We start from the raw sequence: 11,744 nt of genomic DNA on the forward strand, positions 1-11,744 counted from the left end.
CCACCCACCCACTCACTCACTCACTCACTCACTCACTCACTCACTCACTCACTCACTCACTCACTCACTCACTCACTCACTCACTCACTCACTCCACTCACTCACTCACTCACTCACTCACTCACTCACTCACTCACTGTATTTTATATGGGGAACAGAATCCGGGTTTGGCATAAGGCGTAAACGCCTTAACTACCAGGCTACCTCGCTACTCCTCTAAATATATACCATTAGAAAATAGAAGGGCGATCCTAATTTTGTAATTGGTGATGTCCTGGAACGTAACATTTGTAATCTAAACACCACGACGAAACTATAAATTGTGACCACCATGGAATAATCTTGATAAGATGAATGTTTGACAGATGAACATGAATGATCGAAATGGAAATATGAATGGATCGCTGAAAGTCAGTGATGACACCGGGTCTTCGCGAATAGACAAGTTACTTATTTAACCAAGGACAATACTGACAGGCTTGACAAAATGTATATATTTCATACGTGCTTCCAAAACAGAAAACAACATCGTGTTTCCTATGGCTTCTCTGCTCAAAAGAGTTTACAATGTCAATATAGTCTGCACTGTGGCTGCTCAGTTCAATATATGCAGGCATGTCACCATTGCACGTCTTATATCTCCCACACATAAACAACCAGAACTATATGTGCCTTCACAAATACTTCAAAACTTCATAATGAAATCAGTGTTAAGCCACGATTATGGTCTTCAAGAACAGAGGCAACGTGGGCGCCAACGACACCTCCAACCACTTCTTCTAAATGTAGCTTCAAAATACTAAATCTCCGCGTTGATAAAACGCCGTCTTTTTATAACGTCGTCCACATCAATGGAAATCAGCATGTGTGTTTAGTAAGAACTATTGTCTTCTCGCAACGTATGGCAATTGTGAAATCGTGTCATTGGTCCCGTTTTTTTGGCAATTACCTATAAATTCGAGTATACTTCTATTTACATGTTGTCAAACAAAGTCAATAAAAATGCAAATTAGTATTTAATAATGAAGACAAGAACACGTGTCAAGTCCCTTCTAGCATTTACTGTAGAAGCGTCTTGCGGCGATATTGTAGGCCTAGTTTCACTGATACGCGTAGCTCTTGCGAAGGCGAAGCGAAGGCGTCAAACGCAGGGATATAAAGTATACATGTAAAATATTCCAAACGGATAACATCTTGCAGTCATGACAAGTCACCTTTTCAATTTAACTTGTTATTATACAATCATTCTTTTATATGTTTTTTTTTATAACCCAGATAGATGTGATGCGTTCATATTTGTTGCTTTAATATATTTGTATGTATAATTTATGTAATTATCCCCTTTAAAACAATACCTCATTGGATAGCTGATGAGGGTTATTTAAGATGATTGTATTTTCAATATGAAGTGCAAAAGTGTAGGATGTACAGTGAAAATGGCAAGTAATTGATATTTCAGCTGACCGCTTTCAAGTAATTAAGCGTGCCCCTTGTTTTGTTGATTGCATGTTTGTATTGAATAAATTGAAAACTAGAGAGGAGAGGAGTGAAAGTACTTCTTATGAAACAAATCACTTTACTTTAGCACTACAGCTCAGCGTTTTAGACGCGGTGGTCACAGAGTCTGCATATCGCTTAAACAGATTACCGTAGTTATATGGAGAATAAATGACATTATCAGTTTTTCACTTCTAACCCGGGTGCACGGGTGGCCCAGTCGTCTAAGGCGCCGCGATTCGCTGTACAGAGCTGCGTCCCTTGGGCACGCCAGGAACCTATGATTGTGGGTTCGAATCCCGGTTCGCCCCGATTATGTTTCTAGGTTTGTCAGCACCATACCCGTGCTCGTGGGCTTCACCGAAGTGGTAAACGTCTGAAACCTTTCGGGCTTTCCTCCCACATTAAGCTGACACGCCGCGATATAACTTTAATACTGTTAAAAGCAGCATTAAACCCCACTCACTCACTCACTCACTCACTTCTAACCCTTGCCCAAACAGCACCCTAACGCTGCTGGTAGGATTCACCAACATCGTATACGCCTACGAACTGCATCATCTTGGGCTTTCTTCCCACATGAAAGTGACATGCGCTCGCCTTGGTGTTACTGAACTGTAATTCAATGAGTCGTAGACATAGACTACGCTTAATCACATGGAAGGCTGGGCAGTTACGATTTCAGTCACTTTTTTGTGGGTTAACTCAAATTTCATATTGTATATCAAAATTGCAGTTAACGATGAACACAATTATAAAGAAGCATTGTCAAGTTTCACATAAGGCATTTCTAGCAACGCTCTGACGTCTATGCCGTAAAGAACCAGGGCCCATGAACAGGTTACAGTGAGGTACAGTATGTTTGTGTTTGATTACTTGTTCTTAGTACAAAAGTAATGAGGACGTTTAGTTATGTTTTAGCACTTCATCGAAGGATCAACACACCGTGGACCATACTCATTTAAACCAATAGCATGTACATGTACACCCTTCAAAGTAATCACGTCTTTGTTTCAGATTTTCCACAATGATGAGAACAACGTTATTAATGCTAGGATTGCTGCTGGTAGCCGTTGTCGCCTCCCTTCCTCACAACACCCACAGCAGGCAGAAAAGAGGGTTCCGAGCCAACTCAGCAGACAGAGTGGCACACGGATATGGCAAGAGAACATACTCATCATGGGAAAACAGTTTTAGCACAGATTCAAAGTAGGTATTTCTGATATGGAAATAGTCGTGAACTGCAAATAAAAGCGACAAAACCCTTTCCATAATCATAACAAAGTCCATTGTACGATTCCGTATGATAAGCACTGGTTTATGAATCCCTATTTAATTGTGATGATAGGCACGGGTTTATGAATCCCTATTAAATTGTGATGATAGGCACCGGTTTATGAATCCCTATTTAATTGTGATGATAGGCACGGGTTTATGAATCCCTATTTAATTGTGATGATAGGCACGGGTTTATGAATCCCTATTAAATTGTGATGATAGGCACGGGTTTATGAATCCCTATTAAATTGTGATGATAGGCACGGGTTTATGAATCCCTATTAAATTGTGATGATAGGCACGGGTTAATGAATCCCTATTAAATTGTGATGATAGGTGTTCGCGAAAAGGTGAGCGTATGTCTCGCCGGTGGCCCCGTCACAAACACATGAACGTGCAAGTCAATTGTTCACCTGACAAAACGCTGGTTGCAGTCATCCTTCTTGTCCTATGGTTGTTTTGTCACTCTGAATCATTATGCATAGATATAAATATGAAACAGATGAGGCGGTCTCACTGGTCCCCTTTTTATCTAGCTCAGATGGTTCAATCGGTGGAAGAGTACTGGCTATTTAACCATTATTGAACGATACCAGATCATCGATACGCCTGAAGCTTAAGTTACAGTTATTGACCAAATTGACCGTGATTTGACAATACCGAATAACGTTGACTCTAATGCACATATATCAGCAGGAGGCACAATTGGTGTCCATAGGGATGCCTACTTCTTGCAAAAATGTCATATGCCCAAATTTCACATTGATGTTATCTATGAGGAAGTAAAGCATTTCAATATTGTCTTCTCAGTTAACTTCAGATGTCACTTGCTTTCATGCTTGCAAAATGTCCAGAACATTTGAAGATATAGATGTAACTATGTCGTTGGTCACTATGATTAGTGACAAATGTCAACCTCGGTTAGCGACTGGGTTTACCGCAATATTCCAACTATAATACAGTGGAATGTAAATGGCTGAGACTGTTCAAGCAAACCACTGGATATCAGCATGATCAGCGATCCACACAGGGTAGGTCAGCCACAGTGACCTCCTGATCCTCGGTTTAGCCGTCTCTCGTGACAATCATGGGGAGTTTGGACCTATGCTGGACCAGAAACACTGGGGATAAATTTATTACCATATCAACCCTACTAAATAACAGAACGGATCGAGTCCATGAACACTTTTATTCACAACACTTCGAAGTCATGTGCTATTGTTGTAAACTAAATTATTATTAGAAATAATTTTGAACAATTTCATGTGTTGCTGCCAGTTTATCTGAAAATGAAACTTCGCTAATAATGTATATTAAGAACATGCAACATTTAACCAGTGTTTCTAAACTACCTACGCCAACGCTTGTGTGTACCTAATGATTCTTTGAGTAAGTTACGCCATTTGTATCTTTTAAAAAAACTTTCGTTGTAAAACATGAAGTAGTGGAATGTTTGAATACCAACTTCCTTGTTTTCCCCGACGTTTCAGAGAGCTACTTCTTTCCTCTTCACGTGGTTGCAAGAAGTAGCCCTTGCGTGTCTTCTTTGTATCTTTTAGTCAGTGAGTTTCCCAACTTATTTTTACTTACAAAGTGCATTGACGTGACGATGCGGAGTGAAACGTACTACACTGGCTTTTTTCCAAAGTAAATTATATCAGAAAGTGACTAAGCGAGTTTTACGCAGATGAAAGCATTTCCCAAGCAACAAAGCGACCAGGAATGAATTGAACCGATGTGAGAGTAGAACCCGGGTTCTCGGCGTGACATAAGCGATTTAACCACTGGGCCACTGTCCCGCTAAAGACTATGCAAACCAGTTTGTGTCTTTTCAAATAAGAACAGTGACAAATAGATTATAATTACCTTTACAGCCTCGCGTGAAGTCTTTGAAAACCAATCAATTAGTTTTAATGGAAGCTCTCTTGCTATATATTGTTTGAATCATTTCATGCGCGTTATAGTCACTGAATTTGAGGTGAAATTACAGCAAACATACTTTTATGTATTACTTCCCCCCTAACAGACAGAAGTAATCTAACATTTCATTTCATTGATGCAAGTTATTTACATTTAGATTCGTATAATCATGTTATCAATTCATAACTAGGATGCATGTTAATACAATCAATATTCGTTTTGCCGACCGCATTGAGTTTATATAATTGTATCCTATATATGCTGCTACAATTTTTTTCGACTCTTGTTATGTTATAAATATATTGCAATGTATAACCAACTAAATCAAGACAGTATCGGACGCATAACTCTGGGTATTTCATATATTGAATAAAGTGGTAAACTTCTAACTCATCGCTATCCACAAGACGAAGGACAAGAAGGATGAATGCCACCATAAACAAATGCTCATGATGTTGTCGGAATCGTACAATCGACCCTGCTTTTGCCAAAGATTTCTTATGAACATGGAAATTTGTCCCCTTTTTTATAATGTTTATGGAAATGGTTTTGTCGCTTTGATTTCATTTCCTCTCACATCAAGCTGACACGTCGTGATATATCTGGAATCCTGTCGAAATATCAAACGAAATCTCGGATTGTACGATTGAGACTATATCATGAGCATGTGTGAATCACTATGAAATAGTGATGGTCCTAGGTAGTCGCGAAAGGTGAACGTATCCTGCCCTACCGGTACACCCCTTACAAACACCCCTCACAGGGCAAGTCAATTGTTCACCTGAAAAAAGATGAGGAACATATGGCGCCCATCATAATAGGGAATTGCATTGGACATAATTGTGGTCACAACACACGTGCCTATTTTACATTCCTGGTATTCGGCAATGAATCTTGGTCTTAAAAGCAGACTTACCCGACTTTATAAGCGATATTTCCAATTGTTGCATGTCAGCAATCTCGACGAGGGAAGATGCGAGGGAAGATGCGAAAATTGTCAAATTTCACGTCTCCGCATTTTCACTTGTTTACATTTCCAAAGGACGAGATTACAGGAACGTGGCAATATCCCTGTCAGTGTTGAGGAAGATTGCATTTCACGCCAAGAAATTCAGCACTAAAAAAAACACGAACTACCACGTGAACCCTGCCGCAACTTTTGCATTCTATCGATTAGATTATTGGATGTTGCTGTAATTAAGGACATGTAACAGTACAACGTCATCAGTTACAACGGTATAGTTTCAGAAGTGTAAAACTAAGAACGATGGCGATCAATCGTTGTGATCGCACGCTTCGATACCACCAGGATCCATATTAGCTTCTCTCTTTTCTCATAGTCTTTCTCATTGTAAATAAGCCGTCATTCCTACGTATGCTACATTTGAAGGCAAATCGGGCGGCACACTTTGGCAAACTTTACATTGATTTTCCGTAAAATGAACATATGTAACCCCATCAAGTAAATTTACAACCCTTTTATGACACCCTGACGTCACAAACGTCGCTAAAACAACCCATATTTTTCCCTTCTGTAAATGCATTGAGTTGCATCTTGTCACGGGTTGCACGTTTTCAGAATAGGATGGGTCGTTGATGTTTTGTCTGTTCATGTAAAGGGATTAAGTCATTGCCAACTCTCACGTTTAGCAAGTTTCCGATTTAAATTGGGTGGCAGTTTAATTGGGAAGTAGAAAACCCTAGGCAGTAATCTAATACACGTCAAGTGAGGAATTTCACCCCAACAGAAATGAATGTAGTTTTCGTAGGAAAGACTGAATTTTGACGAGTATTGGAACATCAATCAGATCTTTAGAATTGTTAGGGGCTCCTAGCGTAGTAAGAAAAGGGTCAATTTACCATTCCATGAGCCCAGGGCTTCGGCAAGTGGGCTAGCAACCCTGAGTCATTCATCAAAGTAATACGGGAGGTGTGCTAAGCAATTTACACATTCATCAACAGCTGATTGCTGAATATGCGCTTTTTCTCCGCGCAAATACTAACCCTGCAAAGGTCACGTTTATAACTGGCCATTATGTGCTGACGGCAATTGAAAAGTCCTTATCTAATGGACGCTCCCTTGTTAAATGAGTATACTTTACAGAGGAACAGTCCTGCACTTAGTTAAATGATTCCCTGTAGAACAAGATTGATTTACGTCAAGACTTGTTCTAGATATTTCCTATTAGCCCTCGGGCAAGTAACACGTACGGTTTCATACATGATCTTCAAAAACTAAATAAACTCAAACGTGTCTTAAAAATTTGACGAGGTTATAATAAAACTGAGCAGTTATTTTTGTTTCTTTAAACAACTTGTCAGATGTCTAAGTGTCAGGGCTGCTCTTATTTCTTCTCATCTGGGGATTTTTTTCAAGGTGCATAGTGTCTATACTAATGCCATACTCTGTTTATGAACATTGGAATAAGGATGTGGCGTCGATATCATTTGCGGTCATGGACGCGGTTGCTGCCATTTGTGCCATTGTTTGTGTGGAATAAGGAATCATTAACGTTAATCGGAGGTAGGCACCGTTTGTAATCGCACATTGGATCCACGCTGGCTGAATAGGCAGCTTGTTACTTGTTATTTCGTAAGCACTGTTAGCAATTCCCACAGTGATTCAGCGTGGTTGTATGTGCCATGTCAGGGGTTTAATGGATTCAAATTCATTTCTAACTTTGGTAAAGGCAAAGCTTTCTCGAAATGCAACGGTGTGTGCCAATATGAAATTGGTATTATACTAACTGTATTTCAGATATGTATTGTGCTTTAGTTCTTGTTTCGTAAATGTGTTATGCTAGGCTAGGCTAGGCTAGGCTAGGCTAGGCTAGGCAAGGCTAGGCAAAGCTAGGCTAGACTAGACTAGGCTAGGCTATAATAAGGGTGGTTCTACCCCCATGTGTAGTGTAATAAAGTATAATTTTGCCCTGAACTATTATAGTCGAAGCACGAGGAGGCATTGACGTTATAATAGTTCAGGGCAAAACTATATTTTATAACACTAACCATGGGGGTAGAGCAACCGGTATTACTTTTCGTAGATGCCGTATTTATAAAACTAATCACGCGTTTTATAGGAGGTTCAAAATCAAATATGTACTAAACGTGCCGTAAATCCTCGAACTGACTGACTGTTCAACGTCATTGCATGTACCATTACGTTGGGAGACATTTGAAACACAAAACAGCACCGCTAATATGGGTAGTTTATCATTGATATTGTCATATTTCCTTATCCTTATCCGTCCCATGTATGGTTATCCATAAACCCTTGTCTGTCATACAGACCCTGAAACAAATATATCAAATACAGCCAATGCAAGTCTATAATAATTGGCAAGTCTAGATGACTACAGTATCTGAAACTGAAAAGTCTCTTGGCTTCTTTTTATTATATTTTTAAAACTATAATTTAACAACTGTTAAATATCTGTAAAGTATGTTTATTTCAGAGATTAGATCTCAGTCTGCATAAACTCATTCAGCAATGACAAGGATTTTTAAATTTCAGTTTTTAGAATAATTTGCGTGACTCGAAACATTCCACTAGTGCATTGTGGGGCCGAGCTGGCACATAAACATAGCCTAAGTTAGGTTCGACATCTGCCAATTTAGACGTAACTCGCAGGATAAAGTACAGTCGGCTCCTTTGATCTTTTAGCATACCATACCATACCATACCATACCATACCATACCATACCATACCATACCATCTAGATTGGTTGAAAGTAGGTTGGAACAATGGAACACAGAGTTGATATCACCTTGCCTATGGCTAGAGTGGTTACCTATTAGTTCTTCATATAGCTTTGAACCACATTTTTCTTAAAGCAGATGTGTTGAATGACTTTAGGTATTTGCGGATATTATTGTTGTGTTCTACGATGTATGTGTTCCCCACACATGTGAAGTATACATCACTATAAGTGTTTATTGTATAAAAAATGTTATGAATAACAACTTCTTTATTGTACATACACGACGTTTCAGAGCGACGTCTTGCCCCTTCATCAGATGAATGGCACATACGAGGGCATTGGTGCAATTGGTGCATGTCCCATTTAATTTTTAATCTACTTATCATTCTATTGTATAAACGACACTTTGCCATGTACCCACTTGCCTATAACAACTACCATGTCCACTAATTTCATCTTCATTTTATAACTTCTATCTTGTCACGACTGGGTTCACTTATATTTATCTAATTATAACTGGCTTCATTTATATGTTTTACCCAATGAAGGGGCAACACGTAGCCCTGAAATGTGTATGTAAAATTAGGAAGATGTTATCCTTCAGCTACTTGTACTGATTAAGGCCAATTTCTAAATGCATGTAAAGAATTTTAATGTTCTTTATCGTTTGAACTTCATTCCTTGACATATTAACGAATGCGAAGAAACTAATTTACACGCTCCAGAACATATCGTTTGGGAAAAACACCTTCCTTACTTTGTGCTAACCTTTCAAATGAAACATTAAATGTTTGTTATTACACTATTTTGTTTGAAAATGATCATACCCGAAGATGTAATTAAATGGCATCATCTCTTTATAAAGGTTAAAGCTAACTTAAAACAGAAATCATCGTTTATCTTTTTCTTAATTTCTTTTGATAACAATAACAACACTGAAAATACCTATATGGTATTATCTGAAAGTCAAAGATACATGTAACCAATAAGCATTACAGTTTAATTAAGCAAAGTATTTGCTTTCTTCATTTTTATGCTGACATTTTATCTCGTTTGCTAATGTCTCTCTGGTATTACACTAAATAAACGCACCCTTCATATTAATGTAGTCATTTCTACGAATCACTGTGATTCAGGGTGACAAATGTCTGCATGACAAGAGGGGTGACTTCATCTCTCCCTTTTGTCAAGTGGTATTCCAGCAGCTTCAACTTTTCATGTCTCTATTTCACAACTTTTGATGTACAGTTGAGCATGCCCATTCTGAAAAAGGTTAAAAAAACGTGCGGTACGACTCTTGCTCAAAAGTTGTTTGATCAAGATTACCACATTCATAGTAAAGCTTTCAAGAAGCTTTGTGGTAGTTATGACGAGCACATTTCCAATTTGTAGCATCAGTAGCCAAAATGATGTATGATGCCACTACCTATTTTGACTTGTACCATGATTTTTTTAGACAGACAATTGACTTGCCCTTGCGTGTGTGCTTGACGGGTGCCACCCGTCGGTCAGGATAACCTGGTATCATTGCTATTTAATAGTGATTCAGAAATACATGATTATGATATAGTTGGAATCGTGCAGTTGGACTCTGTATTTAACAACAAAGTATTTCCAAATGTGATTTACGTATATTGTATATGTACGTGCATTTTTTATATTTTTAATGCTATTTTATTTATTTCTAAGTTGATAATGTTTCATTTATCTGAATATAATAATAACTCTAATCGCTGATAATGCTGAGTATTTTAGTATTTCAAGTGAATAACGAATTTGGGACATGACAAGTTAATTCGAGATATAATTTCAGTTCATTGTATCCTGAGTTCACTGTATTTGTGTCATCGACAAGTGTGGACCAGTGAAGTGTTGATTATTTCTTTCAGACATTTGTTGTCGGTAGAAGATTTGGCAAACCTGGTCTCGAACAACCCAACATTAGCAGAAGCCTTGATACGCAAATTCGTTGATGTCGATGGTGAGTTATTTAACTCTTATTCTCAAATGTCTGTTATCAAACTTTCAGTTATATCACGAATTGTGGGCTTAATATGGGTGTAAAACCCGACGTGGCGCAGGTGTTAGATATGAGGAAACGCCGATTGGCGTATGTGTTAAGTGGAGGAAACAGCGAATTGGCGTAGGTGTTAAGTGAAGGAAACATCAAAGTAGCGGGGGTTAGGCTAAATATAAACATTTGCTGCCAATGCTGTTTAAACACAGTTCCTTGACTTTGTTATATAGACAGTACAATAATAACTCGATGATTGCCACGACTTCGCTTTAAAGACTTTTCCCACTAAATACATGTATTCTCAAGGGACACCATTTAATATACATACGAACATTGCCATATATAGGCGGTAACAACTCTCTGAAATACAAAGCACGTACTAATGGTATTAAGATGTTTATATAAATAGTATCGATACCACATATGATAAAAACATATTTATACACAAAATAACTAATGTCTCACTTTATTTCTCTTCGTAGATGATGGTTTTGTTGGCAACAACGAACTGTTCGAGAGATCCAATGAATAAAAGAGATTTCTCTCCTTGGAGATCATGTGACAGATCTATTTTTGGAAGAACAAATCTCCGAAAAGTGAAATAAATCTTCAAATGAATGACGTCATCGACAGTAAAAGAGCAATCAAGAGCTGGGAGTGTTTACAATGCTGGACATTTCATGGACTAAGAAATTGGATAAATCTATATATAAGATAGTACATAATATTTTCATATTCATTCCAATGATCATGGATATTTCGACAAATGTCATCCTATGGTTGTCGATACCATTTGTTTGTGCGCCGTCCGAATAGCAACGGTTCTCGCGTAGTGTCTACATCTGAACTTGAAACAAATGAGCTATGAAGTAATTCAGAAGCCAACAACATGACCCCTGTGAAGAAAATAGTTGGGAACAAATTATTCAACAAATGTGTCGTAAACCAAAAATTAGAAAACTGATTTTGACAACTTTGTAATTTTTTGACAGAAATACACAAAACAGACACATGTCCATTGGGAGTGTGAATAAAGTGAATGGATGACGAATCTTGAAATGTGTCCCATGTCTATTCATGTTTTCATCATTGAGAAAGGACATTTATCACGCTTGGGTTTAACTATCTGCAATTGTAAATAAACATAGTGTTTCACATACCAAAGTAGAGAGTCGTAATGTTCACTTCCTCTTACAATGGTTAAGAACAAAAGAGATATTTATCATATTTATCCTACAACATGATACATGCCAGAACGTATAGCATGTAACACATGGATGAAATTATGTTTATATTTCTAGTAATAATGTGTTCATATAAAACGTTATTT

General features: G+C 38.0%; 1 protein-coding gene across 1 annotated transcript in view; it reads left to right on the top strand.

Moving 5' to 3' along the window:
* The window catches only part of LOC124151735 (allatotropins-like), a 29,235-nt gene extending 17,762 nt beyond the window's left edge, over positions 1 to 11,473 (top strand). The window contains exons 2-4 of the mRNA XM_046524340.2: positions 2,515 to 2,706; positions 10,287 to 10,378; positions 10,897 to 11,473. Coding sequence (XP_046380296.1) covers positions 2,525 to 2,706; positions 10,287 to 10,378; positions 10,897 to 10,946 — 324 coding nt within the window. The 5' untranslated portion in view covers positions 2,515 to 2,524 and the 3' untranslated portion in view covers positions 10,947 to 11,473. The remainder of the gene's footprint in view (positions 1 to 2,514; positions 2,707 to 10,286; positions 10,379 to 10,896) is intronic.
* Positions 11,474 to 11,744: the final 271 nt, after the last annotated feature.

The sequence above is a fragment of the Haliotis rufescens genome, unplaced genomic scaffold (genome assembly GCF_023055435.1).
Source record: "Haliotis rufescens isolate VD_foot unplaced genomic scaffold, xgHalRufe1.0.p SCAF_4, whole genome shotgun sequence".
In the NCBI taxonomy this organism is placed as follows: domain Eukaryota; kingdom Metazoa; phylum Mollusca; class Gastropoda; order Lepetellida; family Haliotidae; genus Haliotis; species Haliotis rufescens.